Genomic DNA, 11258 nt, shown 5'->3' on the forward strand with positions numbered 1-11258 from the left:
AGAGAGAGCCCTGCGTACCTGGCGGGACAGCCGTGCTCCCCCCACTACTTCACAACCATATCCCCCAGCCACTCAACTAGCCAGGCACCAGGCCGAGAGGGCAGCCGTGGTCCCCCACCAGGCCAGGCGGGTGGGATGGCGCCTCTCCCCTCCACAGAGCCCCACATTTGCAAAAAACCCCCCACACACACACAGCAGCACTTGACATTCCTGCCCACAATCCCACCTGCCTGCTTCCACCTGGCTCTGGCCGGGTCCCTCCCCACCCCTCCCACAGTCTCCTTCACACTCTTGATAACACCACTCTTTCACATGCACCCCCACATGCTCCCAGCTTCATTGCACTGCCGGCTCCACGCTCTCACCCTGGGCACACCCAGGGTTCCTCCCTGGCCCAATCAGGAGCCCTCTCGTTCAATGCAAAGCCTGCTCCTGTCTCAGTTACTAACTTCCCAGCTGCTTCTTCCCCTGGGCCTCAGTCTCTTCTGTCCTTTAGTCTGGAAACGTGGAAAGGGGGAGGTGTGGGGGGATGCCCAGGAGATGGAGCCCCACGGGTTTCAGCTGGGAGGAACTTTGGCGGGCACAGTGTAAGCCCACATGCAAGTCCAGTCTCCTGCCTTCAGGCCAGGCTTCCCCACCAGCTCCCAGCCACTTCTCAGTAGTCTGGGGGAAAAGGAACCAAGGAGAGGGAAGGGCAGCCAGCCCAGAAGAGCGGGAAAGATGGGCATTTTCTGTGGGCCTTCCCTGGGAAGGCAGGACGCCTAGATGTCCCACCACAGCATACACAGCACCCCAACCCACTCCATCCTCCACTTTCTCTTAACAGATTCCTCCATCTTTAGCCCAGTCTGCGGCCACAACACCTACACCTCTGTAACTCTCTCTGTTTAGCCACCCATTCTAAGCACCTGACCCACATCTCCACCGATGAGTTCCCACGCCACCTGGCAAGGTTGCCTTGGGGATGCAGGCCAGGGGCTGAGGGGGAGTGTACCTGCCTGGGCAGCAGGGTTGCTGGCCAAACACTCTCAGGGGCCAAGTATGTGTGTTCCTGAGTTCCCAGGGCCCAGGGATCTGGATGGAATTAGGGGCCTGGCGGGCAGGGGCCAGGGTGGGGGTGGGGTGGGGGCTACAGCAGGAAACGTGAGCTGTGAGCTGCGCTCATTAGCCCCTCACGTGCTCAGCGGATTTATAAACACAGGGGAAGATGGGGCGTAAACAATCCGCGGGCAGCAGCCAGAGCAGAGCTGGGGGGGCTGGGGGCCAGCACTGGGGAAGGGGCTGCAGCAGACCCCCAGCCGCCCACCAGGTCCACCTGTGCATGTGCGTAAGGGGGAGGAGGCTGCCCAGCGCTCGGGCCCTCTGCTCATTCCCCCTTGGGCCAGGCTGCAACTGCGTACTCCAGGCTGAAGCCCAGGTGTCCGCTGCCTGCTGGCTGCAGTGTGGCCATCCCAGCTAGGACAGCGACTAGGATGCCTCCTGGCCCCAAAGTGGAAGCATTGCCTGTTCTTGGCCCCCCACTCTACTGCCTCTGCCTGCTCCGGCTCCCGAACTCCTTCCTCCCTGGTGCTCCACGGGCTGGTCAGTCAACTCCTCTGCTCTCTGCCCTGTCCCCCCCCCCCCCCCCCCCCCCCCCCAGCCTGCAGTGACACAGTTACCTCAGAACTGAAATATTCCTGGAAACACCGGCCTTGTCTGGTTAATTTCATGAGCCGTTTTTCTGCCCAGATGACTTAGCTCTTGTTTATCCAAAGGCCTCTCCCCCTGCTGTCCCTGGGTAGGGAGCTGGTCCCCCCAGGATGTCCCATAGGGCCCAGAAGGGGAGGGGGTGAGCAAGGCCAGAGTGAGCTCCTGAGCGGCCCTCCTCTGTGGGAAGGAGCAGCACCTACCTGAAGCCTGGCTGGCAGGGCTGCCCAGAGGCAGGGTGGGGACACAGGCGAGCCCAGCCCCAGTTTCTGCTTCACCAGGTCCCTGGCATTGTCCCTAATGGTGAGGTGGGCCAGACTTCCTCCCAAGAGCTACCTCAAGGCTGGCAGGGCTGCTGCCCCCTCAACAGGTTTCCACCCACCAAAACTAGGCCCTCGTAGCTAAAGGGTCCCGGAGTTGACCCGGTCAGCTCGTCCGTGGAGCTGTGAGGCTGGTCTTGAGATGGGAACAACAGGGAGGAGAGAAGAACCCAGTCAGGCAAGAGTGAGGGATGGAAGGAAGGATGAGAGGAACGTTCAGGAGGGAAGCCAGAGGCCTCGCATGGGAAGGAAGGAAGGGGGCAGTTATGGGCCTGACCCTGGCCTTTCCCCTAAATACATGCACTCACACACACAAATCACACACACTCTCTCATTCACTTTCTCACACACTTTCTCTCATACACACACACACTAACCTTCTCTCTCATACACGCACTTGCACACGCAAATCACACACACACACTCACTTTTTCACACATACTTACACACACACACTCACAGACACTAACCTTCTCTCTCTTATACACATACTCTCTCTCACCCCCCCACACTCTCACTCTCTCACTCTCACTCTCACTCACACACACCCTGAAGCCAAGAGCCCTTCTTCTGAGAGAACAATGTCCTGTGTCTGCGGTCCCCTCCTCATACTCCAGCAATAAAGTCAGCTAGTCAAGTATCTGAGTCACCCCAGACCAGGGGGGCCAAGGGCAGAACCCCCACCCGACCCCTATATTTCTAAGGGACATTTTTATACAATTTGGGTCCTAAACCTTTTCTAGTCTGTGACCATCTCTAAAACTAAACCAACACTATGACTAACTCTAAACCTAACCCTAAAAACCAAACCAAACTCACTGCTGTCGAGTCGGATCCGACTCACAGTCACCCTTCCTTGGGTTTCCGGGACGGTATCACTATGGAAGTAGACTGCCCAACTTTCCTCCCGAGGAGTGGCCTAACTAGTCGTAATTCTTTCTTAACTCCAAGCCCTGTCCTAACTCCATTGTTGCTGTTGTGTGCCATCAAGTCACTTCTGACTTTCAGTGACCCTATATGACAGAAAACTGCCCCAAATGCCTAGGGTTTCCTAGGCTGTAATCTTTACAGGACAGAGTCCTGGTGGCATAGTGGTTAGAGTGGTTGGCTGCTAACCAAAAGGTTGGTGGTTCAAAGCCACCAGCTGCTCCATGGGTGAAAGACACGGTAGCCTGCTTTGGTAAAGGTCACAGCATTGGAAACCCTCTGGAGCAGTTCCGTGCCCTACAGGGTCGCTATGGGTCAGAACGGACTTGATGACAAGGGATCTTAATCTTTATGGGAGCAGATTGCCAGGGCTTTCCTCCTGCGGAGCTGCTGGGTAGGTCCGAATCACCAACCTTTCATTTAACAACCAAGCACTTAACTGATGCACCACCACAGCTCCTTGTCCTAACACTTGGCTCCAACTCATAGTGACTTTACTAAGCATGACAGCGTGAACCACTGCCCGGTCCTGCGGCAGCCACACACCCCTTGCTGGGCTTGAGCCCATCTTTGACTCTACTTTGAGGAGGCAGCCCTTCTCCAGTCGTATTTTGAGCACCTTCCAACCTAAGGGGCTCATCTTCTGGCACTGTATCAGTGTTTCACTGCTGTTCATGACGTTTCAGTGGGCAGTTTTTTCAGAAGTGGATAGCCGCGTTCTTCTTCCCAGTCTGTCTGAGTCTGAAAGCTCTGATGAAACCTGTCCACTGTGAATGACTCTGCTGGTATCTGAAACACTGGCGGCCCAGCCTCCAGCCTCATAGCTACACACAAGCCACCACAGAGCGACGCGCTGACAGATGAGTGGTGGTGTCCTGCCTCTAGTGGAGTCGAGCTATAAATCTATCCAACTTATTTTTAATTATTAAAGCAACATATGTCATTATAGAAATAGTTGAAAATACAAAATGTAAGCTAGAGGAAAGAACCACCCATAACTTCACACCTATCCATGCTGAAAACCCTAACTCGCCCTTGTAATGACATGCCAGCCCAACACTTAGCCACAGCTAACCCTTTGCCTGCCCAAACCTAACCACATCCCCTGCTGGACTCAAACCTCAACCAAACTCAATCAACCAAATCCCAAGTCCAAACCAGCCTGAAACTTTAATGCAAAGCCTTGAACTGCTTCAGTCTGGTTCAACCCCCTGCTGAGAGTCTGCATTTCCATCCCCTACAAAGACTGAATCAGAAACATTTTAACAAGATCCCAGGTAATTCTTATGGATACATATTAGATGATCCTTATGTATCCATAAGAATCACTAGGGGATCTATAAGAATCTATAAGGGGGATTAAATCAGAATGAACTAGTTCAAAGCTCTGCTTTGAAACTAATCCAATCCTTAAGCCTAATCTCCAAACCAAAACCAAATTCACCTCCATTGAGTCGAATCCAACTCATAGCAATCCCTCTTTGGGTTTCCAAGGTGGTATCACTACAGAAGTAGATTGCCCAATTTTCCTTCCAAGGAACAGCTGGTGGGTTCGAACCACCGATCTTTTGGTTAGCACCCGAATGCCTTAACCACTACACCACCAGAGCTCCTTAAGCCTAACCTAGCCAATGCCAATTTTATCCCTATCCTATCTTAATCCTGTCTTTACTCCATCCCAACACCACTGAATCCAGCCTAGTGCTCTTGACCTTGGACATCACCTGAAGAACATGTTTCCCAACCGCTTATGTCCCTAGCCTCTGGCCCCTGCATCCTGGACACCCACGCCCTCTGGCACCATCAGCTGGTTTGTCACATGCACCCCCCCCACACACACACACAGACACACACACACCCTCCGTCTCTGCCTCTCAGGCCCCACTGCAGGCTGATGGAAAGGTCTTTTACTCAGGTCAAACCTCCCCATCCAACACTGTAGGTAAGAATGGGGCAAACCTCCATTGCAGCCAATTCCTGAGCATGAACATGAAACATCCTTCAATCTAACACTGCCCCACACTTCCCGTCCCAGGAATCACATTCTAGAGTTTACCCACCACTGACTCCAGGAGTCAGCCCTGGTGGTCTCTTCCTAACCCTGCGGCCTCCCCGCTCAGGGTGGATGCCTCGTTTGCCTGCTCTGGGGGGTGCTGTTCCCCTCTCCTTGGCCCTCCTCATGCTGCAGTGGGACGGTGAGACTGGGAAAGGAGGCCAAGGTACACAAGAGGCCCAGGGATGGCCCAGCCCACCTTGCACACATACATACATGTTGGTACACATGCAGTGACCGACATGCCAAAGAGGCTTTCTTGGCTGCCGCACACACATACTCTCACCTATCTGCTGATGTGCAGACACACACACACACACACACAGAGACACACACATGAATACATGCCTCCACACACATCCTTGCGGGGAACGCTTCTCTTCCATCCCCTCTGCCATCTCCCTAGCCCAAGGTGGGGACAGACATCTGAGGGGCTGCCAGCTGTTGCCCTGCTGGGCCTGGCCCACCTCACACTCCTGCCCTCCCGTCCACAGGGGACTCGTGGGGGCTGCTAGCTTGCCTGTGCACTGTGCTCTGGCACCTCCCTGCAGTGCCGGCCCTCAACCGCACCGGGGACCCCGGGCCCGGCCCCTCCATCCAGAAAACCTATGACCTCACCCGCTACCTGGAGCACCAGCTCCGCAGCTTGGCTGGGACCTATGTGAGTATCACGACAGCTTAGGAGTTGGGGAGCTGGGCAAAAATGAGGAGAGGAGTTGGGGGGAGAAGAGGTGATGGGGGGCTCGGTGAGTGATGGGGTGCTGAAGAGGGGCCCTTGGGCTCCAAGCAGTCTCCCTGTCTGGCCTATCTCCTGCCCTTCCCTCTTGGTGCCCCCCTCCTCCCTATCCCTGGCCCCAGGACTAGGCATGTGGGCAGGCCTCGCACCCGCCTTGGCCCACTGCCCCACTGGCTGCTGGCCCAGCTGCCCGCCTCCCCCTGGGGGCCGGGGAAGTCTCCTCTGTTTACACCGTGTTGTGGTGTCTCTTGCACGGGCGGGGCAGGGTGGGGATGGAGGGGCCCCACCCCCCATGCCTGTGTCCCAGCTCGCCCCTGCCCCCAGTCCTGGGGCCCTGCTGCTCAGGACCCTTGGGCCTCCCCCTTCTGTCTGCCTCTCCCATCCTGGCCGGGCCTCCTCAGGGGTCCTAGGAGGAGAGGGCTGCAGGGACCCAGGCTGGTGGTGGCAGGGGTTCTGGGTGGGGATGGAGGTTGTACTATAGGAACTTGGGGCCGGTCCAGAGGTGCTCAGAGAGCCCGGGAGGGAAGGAAGAGGTCAGAGGAGCCAAGGACCGTGGGGAGCTGGCCCCTCTTCCCGAGTTCCTCTTCCATCCCAGACCCTACTCTGGAGCCAGGGAAGGAAGGGGAGGAGGGTGGTGGGGGAGCTGGCTGCGGCCCCAGGATACACCGAGGAAATTAGTTTGTCTCTGTGCTTGTCAGTGGGGGAACCTCCCCCTGGGCCCTCCCTATCCCAGGCCTCGCCCCTCTTTCCCCTTTCTCTCCACTGACATGGCCCTCGGCCCTTCCCTGGGCCCCAGGCCTCGCCCCAGGACTGCCAAGGGCTCTGCCCTCCTCCCTCTATGCCTTCCAGACCCTCCGTCCTGCCCCACTGTTGAGACTGCCTCAGTTTCTTCCTTGGGTAGCCCTGTTCCTGACAGCTAAGCCCCTCCTTGGGGTGGCAGTGAGCACCCACCAGTCCCGTCCCTGCGGCTGGGTGGGACCAGGCTGAAGCCGAGTCTCGCTGGCCAGGAACCCTCTGCTTGCTCTGCTACCCCCTCTAGCTCCCGACCCTTCTCCTCTCCTGGCTTCCCTGCCAAATTTCTCCAAGGAGTGGTCTACACCCTCTGCCTCCACTTCCTCTCCACCCACTCACTCCTTAACCCCCTGCAATCTGGCTTCCAGTCTGCTGAAGCCGCTCCCTCCAGGGTCGGCAGTCACCGCCTCGCCAGCTCCGCCGGGCTCCTCTCACTCTCCCTGCTCTGTTTGCGGCCACACTGTCCAGCTCTGCTGCCATGGGCGGCCCCTCTTCCCCAGCCTCGCCTCCCGGCCACCTGCACCTCTGCGGCCTCGCCTCCGGCTCCTTCAGCAGCTCCTCTTCCTCTCTGCCCTGTCCCCGTGAGGGTCTGTGCGCCCAGCAGTCAGCGAGTCCTGACTGAGCGTCCGCTGCGGGCTCTCTCTTTCTGCACCTCTGCATAGAGCTTCAACTGTCACCTCCCTGCAAACGCCATCCTGGTTGGAGAGACTCAGGGAGGCCTGAACAGAAAGGCATAGCCATGAACGGGGCCAGTAGCAGGGCAGACGGGAACTAGACACTTGGGGGGCAGATGGCCCCTTGGGGAGCCGTGCCCTGCCCTCCTCCCTCCCCACTGCCCTCTCCTTTCCGCAGCTGAACTACCTGGGCCCCCCTTTCAACGAGCCTGACTTCAACCCACCTCGGCTGGGGGCAGAGACTCTGCCCAGAGCCACCGTCAACTTTGACGTGTGGCGGAGTCTCAACGACAAGCTGCGGCTGACCCAGAACTACGAGGCCTACAGCCACCTCCTGTGCTACCTGCGTGGCCTCGACCGCCAGGCCGCCACGGCCGAGCTGCGCCGCAGCCTGGCCCACTTCTGCACCAGCCTCCAGGGCCTGCTGGGCAGCATCGCGGGCGTCATGGCAGCCCTGGGTTACCCGCTGCCCCAGCCCCTGCCTGGGACAGAGCCCACCTGGACCCCTGGCCCTGCCCATAGTGACTTCCTCCAGAAGATGGATGACTTCTGGCTGCTGAAGGAGCTGCAGACCTGGTTGTGGCGTTCAGCCAAGGACTTCAACTGGCTCAAGAAGAAGATGCAGCCTCCGGTGGCTGCGGTCACCCTACGCCTGGAGGCCCATGGCTTCTGATCTCTGCCTTACCATCCTCCTCCTCCAGCTCCCCTGGAAACTGTACACCAACACCTGTTGAGCCAGGATACAGAAGCCATGGGCCTCTGGCCATCCCCTGGCCTGGATGGGGTGTGATGCAGTAGCCCCATCCCCTCCCGACCTCCCCAAGTCCTACAGGTCTGGGGAAGAGGTGCAATAGGCCCCATCCCATTTCCACAGGAAGTACTGCTCATGGGAGCCCAAGGTGGTTTAAGCTAGTGAAAGGTCTTACTGCCTCCAGCTTCCTGCCTGCCACTGCCGGTGCCTCCCAGCCTCTCAAGCACACTTCCAGGAAGCATGACAGTAGGGCAGGGATTGGGGCCAGCATAGCAAGTGCCTTTCTGGGGTGAAGCCCTTTGGCTGCCCTCCTCTCCTTGGATGCGTGTTGTTTCTCTACCCCAAAGAACTCTACTTGTCTGGTTCAGGAAACAAATATGGTGGCAAGACGAAGCAGGAAGAGACAGGACTGAAAATGGAAGAGGTACTGGAGGTGGCCTATCAACCTGAGGGGTGATACTGAGAGCAGAGGGGCAGGAACAGATTGGACCCAGGGGCCGCCAAGGCAGGCAGCGGGCCGCGTCAGACCTTGCTTCGCAGTGTCTTGCCGGCGGCGGGTGGTGCCCCCCTCCTGCCCCTTTCCCGGGGTATCTGTGGGTTGCCAAGGCTGGGGAGGGCAACCATAGCCACAGCCACAGGATTTCCTGAAAGTTTACATTGCAGTAGCATTTTGGGGTGTGTGGGGGGCAGCTCCCCCTGGCCCTGCCCCCCAGCCCCACCCACTCTTGACTCTGTTTGTGGTATTAATATTTATTTATTTGGAGATATTATTTATTAGATGATATTTATTGCAGAATTTCTATTCTTGTATTAACAAATAAAATGCTTTCCCCAGAATGTGGTCTCTGCCTCACCCGCCCACCCTGTTTCTTATTCTTTGGTGCTCCTGGCTCTTTGCCTCCCTTGGCTCCCACTATCACCAGAAGGCTGTCGGTTCAAATCCACCAGTCACTCCTCGGAAGGAAGGTTGGGCAATCTACTGCCATAGTGATACCAACTTGGAAATCCAAGGAGGGGTCGCTATGAGTTGGGTCCGACTCGACGGCGCCGAACAACAGCAGCAGCATCACTAGTGACAGCCAGGAGCCCCAGGCTCCACGCAGGAGATGCCGGGCTTGGGGGATGCTCTGCCCCCTCCTTCCCCCCAATGGCACTTCGTCCACCAACTGAGTCAGGAGTCCCCCCAGACACCTTGTCTGTTACTTCCTCTCTCCCCACTTGTCTTCTGTCCTCCTCATCCTTCTGGACCACTTACTGGCCTCACAGCTCTGGCTCCCCACTCGGAAGGTCTCCACCCCCACACTGGAGCAGAGCTGTTCACCTGCCCCTCTGGGGCCCTTTCCCAGGGGGTCAACCCGTGGGCACTCAGTCCTCAGTCTCCCCACAACCCTCACCTGCTCCTCACCTCATTCTTTATAACCTTCATCTCCTAGGGAGGGGGCAGACTATAGCTAAGTCATAGTTCTCAGCTGCGATGCTACTCCTCTCTCCAGCAGAAGGAAGTCTATGGGGTGGCAGGGGAGGGCTCCTACTGGGCTGCAAGGGAGCGAGATGGATCAAAGCGTGACCTAAGCTCAAACCCCAAGTTCATAACCACTAGCTGGACAACCTTGGACAGATCACTTACCCTCTCTGAGCTCCAGTTTCCCCACCGGCAAAATGAGGGCAACACCCTGACAAGATTGCTGGGTAGAAAAGAGAGATTGCAGGCAAGGGCGGGGCGCTTGGCTATAGCAGCAGCAGCAGCAACTGTAACACACATCCCTCAGGACCCACCAGAGCTGTGTGGGAGTGTCATTGTTGGGACACCCCAGTTAAGAGCCACTGGGGAAGTAAATGGGTTAGCTGCCCCCAGGTAGGAGAGGATCTTTCACAAGGGCTCCAGTGGACAATGCCTTAGGCCCAGGGTGTAAGGAATGCTGTGACGTCAGCTGTCTTAAAGACCTTCATTACTTTCCCATCACTGTGTTAACTAGAGGAGGAAAGCCAGAAGTTCGAGACCCAAGCCCAGACGCTGCCCATGAGGAGCTTGCCATCCACTTGGGAAGCAAAGACCAGCATTCCTGAGACAATAAGAGAAAAAAGCCCACCCATGTGCCATGGCCTGGGCAGGACCAACACATGCATAGCCCACGGAGAAAGGGGAGACCTGCGTGGTGGAGAGGGGGCAGGAGGGACTGGGCCTGCTCATGGGCAGGGCAAGCCAAGCTCTGCTGAGTGTCCCTGAGTCACCTGGTCCAAGGTAGAGGGGCTTTCCCATCCTGAGGGGTCTAGGCTCTTAAGGCATCTGCCAACTATAGTCAGGGCCACCACCAGGCCCTGCATACTGCCCACCAAGACAGATAAAAGGGCCATCTGGACTCCTGCACATGGGAGCGGAAGGCATCACACGAGGGACCAGGAGGGATGCGGAGAGAATACTCAGCCTCCACCTGACAGTGAACTTCTCGAGGGCAGATGCCGAGTCCTCCTCCATCTGCCTGTCACCAGCACCCAGCCCAGGCCCGCCCCAGCACTCAGTAACTGTGGTGAACAAAGGCGACAGGACGGCATCCACCCAGCCCATGCTAGAATACAAGGCAGAACGTGATTAATGCAGAGAAAGATGCCGGCAAAGGGCTACGGGCGTGGAGGAAGGCGTGCCCTTGGTGGCTGAGCGAAGGCCCTGCCACTCTGTGGGCCCCACGAGAGAGGGGCGAAGGTCTCCAATTTTTGTATTTCCAGGGCCTGGCTCACAGTAGGTGCCCAATAGTCACCTTCTGCATAAATGACAGTGGTCTTGGAGGATGGGCAGAATTTTGAGAGATGGGGCAGGACCATGGCTAACTCAGTCTGCTTGTCTCCCAGAGAGTGTCATGAGAACAGAGAGCAGGACTCACTCAATTCTGCATCCCTAGCAGTGGGCAGAATGCCTGGCACGTGGTGAAAGACTCTGTGGTTTGTTGGATTAAAAAGCTTCAAGGTCTCTGGGTGGCACAACGACTACTAACCTAAAGATTGGAGGTTCGAAACCCCTAAGGGTGACACTGAGGAACAAAAGCTTAGTGACCTGCTTCCATGAAGATGATGGCCAAGACCACCCCACGGGCAGTTCTGGTCCATAGCACTTGGGGTCGCCGCCAACAGGACCCGATTCGTCAACGACGGGTTGATTTTGGTTTGAAGGAGAATCCGGGTGACCGTGCACTAGAATCAGAGATGAGAGTCTTTAGAGGCAGCTGATCAAAAGTTTCAGGTGGCCCAGAGGAACTGAGGAGTCCTCTGGTGGTCACCGGGCTGTTACAGGTGACCTTAGAAAGAGCAGTGTGAGGCAGACGTA

General features: G+C 57.1%; 1 protein-coding gene across 1 annotated transcript in view; it reads left to right on the forward strand.

Moving 5' to 3' along the window:
- Nucleotides 1–7861, forward strand: part of CLCF1 (cardiotrophin like cytokine factor 1) — an 18347-nt gene extending 10486 nt beyond the window's left edge. Inside the window, 4 exon segments of the mRNA XM_007944946.2 lie at nt 2469–2550; nt 5381–5435; nt 5437–5647; nt 7367–7861. Of these exon segments, the coding sequence (XP_007943137.1) occupies nt 2469–2550; nt 5381–5435; nt 5437–5647; nt 7367–7861 (843 nt within the window).
- Nucleotides 7862–11258: the final 3397 nt, after the last annotated feature.

This window comes from Orycteropus afer, unplaced genomic scaffold (genome assembly GCF_000298275.1).
Source record: "Orycteropus afer afer isolate SDZICR_OR568_19922 unplaced genomic scaffold, OryAfe1.0 scaffold00130, whole genome shotgun sequence".
Lineage (NCBI taxonomy): Eukaryota > Metazoa > Chordata > Mammalia > Tubulidentata > Orycteropodidae > Orycteropus > Orycteropus afer.